The sequence below is a fragment of the Merops nubicus genome, unplaced genomic scaffold (assembly GCF_000691845.1).
Source record: "Merops nubicus isolate BGI_N331 unplaced genomic scaffold, ASM69184v1 scaffold19815, whole genome shotgun sequence".
NCBI classification, from domain to species: domain Eukaryota; kingdom Metazoa; phylum Chordata; class Aves; order Coraciiformes; family Meropidae; genus Merops; species Merops nubicus.
This window is the reverse complement of record NW_008611840.1, coordinates 24,612-32,100: the sequence shown is the minus strand read 5'-3', so window position 1 is coordinate 32,100 and position 7,489 is coordinate 24,612. Positions and strand designations below refer to the sequence as shown.

At 41.9% G+C, this 7,489-nt stretch overlaps 1 protein-coding gene across 1 annotated transcript in view; it reads left to right on the top strand.

The window, feature by feature from the left end:
- Nucleotides 1-245: 245 nt before the first annotated feature.
- Nucleotides 246-7,489, top strand: part of GNS (glucosamine (N-acetyl)-6-sulfatase) — a gene marked incomplete at its 5' end in the record, with an annotated part of 17,453 nt that continues 10,209 nt past the window's right edge. Inside the window, 5 exons of the mRNA XM_008941364.1 lie at nt 246-305; nt 993-1,199; nt 2,378-2,443; nt 2,852-2,950; nt 5,357-5,524. Coding sequence (XP_008939612.1) covers nt 246-305; nt 993-1,199; nt 2,378-2,443; nt 2,852-2,950; nt 5,357-5,524 — 600 coding nt within the window. The remainder of the gene's footprint in view (nt 306-992; nt 1,200-2,377; nt 2,444-2,851; nt 2,951-5,356; nt 5,525-7,489) is intronic.

The window sequence follows — 7,489 nt, the reverse complement described above, 5'->3', positions numbered from 1 at the left end:
GCCTGTGCCGCTGCAGCTAGTTCCCGAAAACTCCCCCTACTTGTGATCCCTCGTGCAGACCCGCGGAACCTCTGTGGTCACGCAAGGCCCTAGCGATGAGACCGAGTGTCTTTCCTGGGCAGTGCCTAAAAACTGTGGTGGTGGGGCTTCTTTCAGGGTAGTCATAGGGCTGCTCCAGCTTTGCTGTTTCACCTAGCACCCGTAATATGGTTTTGACTCACTTCCTTTTGGTACCTTTCTTCCAGACCCCCCTAAAGAAGACTAACGCTCTCATTGCGCAGATGGGGGTAACATTCCTAAACGCCGTAAGTGTTTGCATTAAGTCTTTGAACTTCTGAGGTGTGTGCATTTGTGTAGTTGGTATCTTAGATCACCTAAAGGTCTCAAAACCGGTAACAGTTTTATGAATCCTATACATATGTGTGTGTGTGGTTTTTAAATTCAATTTCGAGCTACCTTTAGGTCTCAAAATGAATATAGCTCAAGGTCACATTAAGAAGCTGGGAGGGAAAGTCTCACTTCCTGAAAGTACTTCTGCTAACTTTATTAGGTGGTAAAGTGAAACTGAGTGATCTGAATATCTTTATTACAAACTGAGAAGCATTAGAAGAAGCTTCTTAAAACTTTCAACTTCATGCGTGCTGAAAACCCACTTGACTCTTTTCATATTCTAAAGCATCACCACAGCTAAAATAATGGATCAAGTCAACTGGCAAAGGGTACTTTAATGGATACTTGCTACTGTGTAAGAGACACACCTGATCCGGGGAGGATTGGGGCATATGCTGCAGAAATCTAAAACTAGTTTCATGTGCTGCTATTCACAAGTGAAAATACTTGGGATGTGATTCTGTGTGTCTAGAAAGAAGTGTGCTGTAATGTTGCGTGAACGTTTAAAATCAATGTATTAACTGATATTTCAAAACTGTAAATTTTGAGGAAACATTGTTTTACAATGTCAATCTCATCTCTTCTTTATCCTGTCTTTCCAGTATGTTCCCAGTGCACTTTGCTGTCCCAGTCGAGCCAGCATTTTAACAGGAAAATACCCCCATAATCATCATGTTGTCAATAACACTCTGGAAGGGAACTGTAGCAGCAAGTTATGGCAGAAGATTCAAGAACCATACACCTTCCCAGCACTGCTCAAAGCCATGTGTGGTTATCAAACATTCTTTGCTGGAAAGTATTTGAATGAGGTATTCGGTGCTTTTTTTTTTTTTTTTTCCACTGTGACACAGTTCACTTGCATTTGACAGTCTTTCTAAAGCATTCAGTGATTTTTTTTTTTATATTTGTAGTTGGTAGTGGGTCACCAAAATGTTTAAGATGGTGTTACTTGGATGAACAGTCCTCTTTGCTGAGGTGGGATAAATATGATGAAAAACTTAAATCTTCAGCTTAACTTGGTTAAAATTAAGTTCTGTAGGTGCCTGTAATTTTTTAAAAGTTAATTTTGAAAGCATGATGGAAGCCAAAAGTGTGTTCAGATGTGTTAGCTTTTACAGGTGCTGATTTTAGTGACTGGGGGAAATAGATAAATGATTGGCATGTGGTATTAAAAAACAACGTCAAGCCAGTACCAGACTAGGCATGATGTTAAAGAAAAACATTGCTTTGTCTCAATATTTCCAAGTGATACATCCCCTTGAATTGGGACTGTTCTTTTTAGCAGTTAGTATAGTATTTTAAATTCTAAATATCCATTAAAGCAAATTCATTGGGAGCACAGGTATTATCTGGGCTTTTTACAGAGCTTGCCCAACACTTTGATTATTGAATCACTTTTATATGTGTGCTTCTGTTTATTTCTGGCTTTAACTAAGCTGTGGTTTGTAGTAGTTTGTTAAATTGTAAAGTTCCATGCTCTAAGATCAGGCGTTCCTCTTATGTGATGGAATTGTGTTTGGAGCCATAGAAGTTACAGGGTTCTTAACAGGATCAGTGTCTTTGTGTCTCTTAGTGGAAAACAGCGTTGGTATAATAGAATGATGGAACATGGACTTTCACAGCCAGGCACAAATTTGTTTCTGCTGATGTTACTGAGGCAGCTAAGGGAAAGGAAACGAAACTTCTCTGGCTTCCTCTGAGCATCCCTTGACTCAGCACAGTCTCCTGTCCATGCAGTTAGGCGAGCCGTGTAGATGGGAGAGGGCAGCCCTGAGAAACCCGTTGTGTTCCTCTGAGGCACCCTCTGTTTTGAGTTTGGCACTGATTCAGCAGCTGTTTTCCCTTTTTTGCTGACTTAAAGGCTGGTTGTTGTAGATTATTCGGCAACAAGGTGACAAGAGGCACATGGGTGCGAAACATAATTTTTTTAGATTTTACACATCTTAATTGAAACTGTGAGTTGCGGTCTGTATTTTTTTTTTTTCAGTATGGAGCAGAAGATGCTGGGGGAGTAGGTCATGTCCCTCCTGGGTGGAGTTTTTGGTATGCTTTGGTATGTGATCATTCTTTTTTTAAAATATTTCATTTTGGTTGCTTTGTAATCCAGATCGTGAAATATGAAAGAGCTGGTTATGAAAGAGTGGAGAAAGAGCATCTCACACCTTAATGCAATTTTTTTTTCCTTTTTCCCCTCTGTTGCCTATCAGATCCTTGGCTTTCACAAAGGCTACTCCTACTAAAGTGCCTGGGGAAACCCCAACTTGTAAAGCCACAGCTGTGTGATAGCACTCAGATAAGCTTTGTTGTTGGAGACCAGTTCCAAGAATTCTTGCGGTGTCCTTATGACAAATGCATGCAGCCTGTTTGACCCAAGCTTGTTGGCAGGTCATTTTGATTATTTCAAGCAAACCATGTATGTGTTACTTTGTTTAAATATGCATGTGACTTTTTTTTTTCACAGGAGAAAAATTCAAAGTACTACAACTATACTCTCTCAGTAAATGGCAAAGCACGAAAGCACGGTGAGAACTACAGTGTGGATTATCTAACAGATGTACTGGTAAGAAACGTTGTGACACCTGTGTTACAGAAGCTGTGTTACAGAAGCTGCTTACGACCAGATAATGCCTCTTTCTGGGGACTTGGGAAAGGATGGGCATGGTAATTAGGCTGTTACTAGTTCATAAATACATGATTGTGCTGTCATGATGGTGGGTGGCCATTAATCAGCAGAGCAAGATTCTGGATGTATTTAGAGGCGAGGAGCCTGTGTGTGCGAGCTGTGGCGAGGGAAGGGATTTCCAGCTCCCCATTGGCTAGCCAGTGGCTTCACTGACAGCTTAGTGCTGGAGGCCTCGGTGCGTGAGGAACATGGTGCAGGTAGGCAGTGACTGCAATTACTTCACAGAAAGATGCCTTTCATTACAATAATATGAAATACACAACTTCTGCAATAGATTACCTGGGCCAAGATTTCTGCAGGAAGTGAAGCGGATAAAAATAACTTTACACCATGTTTTGTTTATTAGATATTATGCTGTGTTAGCATCTTGTGATGGGTAACTACAGCAAACCAATAACATGGAAATATCAAAGGCTAATCAATCCTCCTGCAACATGTGTAGCTGACCAGGGGAGTTTTTAGCCTCTTCATCTTCTTAAGGTAAAGAGAAGTAACAAAGTGATCAAATACTTAAAGGAAAGTTGGAAGAGTTATTTCAGCTCTCTCGAGGCCCTGTTTAGCAAGCAGTATTAGCTTGGAGGTTGCGGGGAGGGGTGGGGGTTGAAGTGGGGTGTGGTGTCCCCCCCCACCTGCCAAGCTGGACTTTTAGTTTGACCTGCAGTTAGTGAGTGAGTCAGTAATGCTGGGAGCTCATGTGCAATACTCGGAAAATTCTTCTCTGAGAAGTCTCCTCATGCAGTCAGTTTGCAGTCTGCTGTTGTGACCCTAATGAGTTTCATTCCAGTGGGTTCTTGAGCATAGACAGCTGCTTACTAGGAACAGAACTGATTGATGTTTCTTAGGGTACTGAACAGCTGTCTGATTAAATTTAGATTTACACAGTCTAAAGCTAGATTGGAATTGATAAGTCAGAAGTGAGACTATCCTATTACTGGTGTTGTACTGGTCCTTTTGATCCTTTAGCAGCTCATAAATATTTTGACCAACACATCATTGCTGCATAAACCTCTTTCTTGTGATGTTACCTATTGATGCAGCACTGCATATGATTTGCAGTGTGTTGCTTTCTACCTTCTGCCTGTAGTACCAGCTGACATATTCAGTGTTCCAGAGCTAGTGCTTGAGTTCCACTCACTCCATGGGCAGTGCACAGGAGCAAATCACTGATGCAAAGTTCCTGTGTTGCTCGATGTGATGCACAAGCTTCCTTGTCCTGACTAAAGGCATCTGAGTGCTTAAGTCTGGTATTAAGAATCTGAACGCCTGGATCTGTCTACTGCAGTCCTGACATGCTGTGGTTTAAGCTCTGAACAAAATCTGAGTTGACTGCCTCTGTGAGCTTACCTACATCATACTGGTTTCTGAACCACGTTTTCAAGTGTCACACAGTTCTTATCCTCCCTTAACTCTGTCATAACTGAAGTCCAGCCTTACTTGCTTAGATGTACAAATTGGGAAGAGGAGGGGATTTCTAGTGTATTGTTTCTTCTAGAGGAAGAAGGATATCCAAAATGGGGTAGATTAATCAGGAAGAAAAGGAAGAAAATGCTGCAGGATTTGAATAGTGAAGAACTTACCTGCAAGTAATATCTTTTGAAGCTTTAATTTCAAAGGCTGACCAAGGGAAGGACAAAACAGAACTCACAATCTCTTCTAACTTGCTAGTTGAAACTGTATACAAGCTAAAGTGAAAGTGCAGTGCCGTGGTGTGAGTGAGTGGAGTTTGGCACTGTCCTCTGGCTTCACCAGAAGATATGTGGCACCTCTTATAAAATAGGAGCTTGCTATAGAATGAACATATGCTGTAAATAGTGGAGCTCAAAAACTTTTTCTGAACTCTTGCTATTTCTGAAGACAGTCGAAACTGCTAAACTGGGATCTGTCAGGCAGGAGATGGCATCTGAGAGACTCAGACTCAGACTTTGTTAAAGCTCCAGTTTCACGTGATGAAAACAGTGTTTAGGTGGATTTCGTTGACACTTGGAATAGGCACAAACTTTTGATGAGCTTTCCAAGTCTAAGTAATGCAAAAGTCTGATGTAGAAAGCTCTCCAGAGACGTGGTACAAATGATTAAAGGTGAACAGTTGGGATTTTTTTTTTTGTCATGAGATGCTGTGCTGGACACTTGTAGAGGAGCAAGCAATAAGTTCCTGAAATAGTTTAAATGTTCCCAGTACTACTGAGCCCTAAATAAGTTTTGATTGTTTAGTTAGGATTTTTCAAATACTTGCTGTTTTCCTTTGGAGGTATGACTTTCCTTCTCCAACAAAATTGTTCACAGGCCAACATGTCGCTGGATTTCTTGGAGTATAAATCCAATTTTGAACCTTTCTTTATGATGATCTCCACCCCAGCACCACACTCTCCTTGGACAGCTGCTCCACAATATACAAATAGCTTCCAGAATGTCAGTGCACCAAGAAACAGCAATTTTAATATTCATGGCAAGGTAAGCTAACCAGCAAGAATTCGCATGGGTTTAGAGTCTACTGGTCTTTGAGAGCAGTAGGCGATGACCCTGACTTGTGTGTTAAGTTTAAACAGTGAGAAGAATAGGCTGATAGCCTGACTGCTGGTGACTCAGTTATGTCAATCAGCCTTTCACGGCAAGATGTTTGTTGTGACTTTGAGATATTTGTGTACTAATAACTTGTAAATAACCAACATGCAGTGGCAAAAGTGATGAGGCAATACAATGGAATTATGATTGATAAATAGAAAAAGTTAATTTGTTATCCAATTTCCAGGCTGTTCTGAAGGTCTTAAATGTTCTTTCATGGCTCTCAGTATGTTCAGGAGAAAGTGTAGGTAGTGTGCTGCACAAGGGCTTGGGTGAAGAATGCTGAGAACCTTGTCTTCCTGTGCCCATCTGCTTGTGTGAATGGGTGTCCCATTACTTGAGCTCCTGGCACAGCTGCCCCTAGGTCACAGCATATCAGACTAATCAGAGGACTTTGTGAAATTTTGAACCACAGGGCCCAGGGTCACTAAGGACTTTGAGAACTTGTCTTTCCTTTGTTGACATAACCTGTTGCCAGAGGTGCTGAGCCTAGTGTTACAAGCTGGCAGACATCCTTGTGACAGGGCAGTACCTTCCACTGCCAGTAAATTTGGCCAAATATGGTCTAGCTTAGACTAATCTGCTGTGGCTTACTCTGCCAAGAAGTGAAAGTCACAAACAGTTAATCTGTTTAATTTACAGGAGTTTTGTATTTTTGATTTAGTTTAGTTAAAATACAGAACTCATGACTGTTCAGTGGTCAACATTTTCACTTCAGGATTTGCTCCTGATCTTAAGACTAAGAGATAGCGTTGCCTAAATGCCTATCTGGAGCCCAGTGATACCTCTTTTAAGGTCACTGTGACTCGTGTAGTACAGGCTGAAACTTGATTTTAAGGATTATACCTTGCAAAATGACCATGTGCTTATCAGTGTGATATGAATGAAGGAAAAGAAAGAAAAGGGCTGCAGGCAGTAATGAATGCTTTAGCCCAACTTGTTAAGTTTTCAACTAGCGGGAGGGAATCAGACAGGGTTTTTTTTTTTCCTCCATTATAGGATTCCAAACTTTATCTTAGACTCCATTACTGTAATAACTGAACGCTTTTAAAATAGTGAGCCAGAAATAACTTGACCAGTAAACTCATCAGCCAGCCAAAGAATACAGTGGAAGAGTTGCCTTATGTAGAGCAAAAGCAAAAGCTCTGCAAAATGACAGACTTAGTTGATGCTTGGTCATTAATATCTGTGGATACAGCACTTTTACAAGGTTTCACAATAGGAACAGACTAGCGTTACCCTTCTTCTTCCTAGACACAATAGCTGGGACCATTAACAGCGTGTGTTTCTGTAATTAGCAGTGTTGTGGCCTTGTAGCCTAATTCTTCAGTGAGCTTCACTGTTTGCTAGGGCAGGCACCGTTCCTGCAGCAGCAATGGAGACATACGCAGGCTCAGACCCTCGAGTCACTGGTGTTGTAACGCTTTGCCAGACAGCCCTGCACTGTACAGTCTGGATTCCCAGGTGAGGGTTGCCTGGCCACCTTACACAGTGTGTGGGCAGGGGCTGCTGAAAGGAGCCATCTAGGCTGAATCTGCGCATGAAAAACAGGAGTTAAGCTGTTTTCAGACCCTGGCCAGTGATGTGCTCTTCAGCTGCTGCTTGGGATCCTCAGCTATGAACCCCATCAGGTGATGGGTAGCTGCCTGGTTCGCCAGGCAGGACTATTGATAGCCCAGATGAGTGGTTTATCTAAGCTGTTCTGAGAAGGAAGCCGATTAAGATGCGTGTTGGGTGTTTCACTTGCATGCGTTGCTTTTCCTGCAGAACTGGAGCACAGCTGTGTTCAGATTCTGCTGGTGAGGTACAGTATGCTGTCTCCAGAGCTACTAAAATTTCTCTAAGGATGGGACG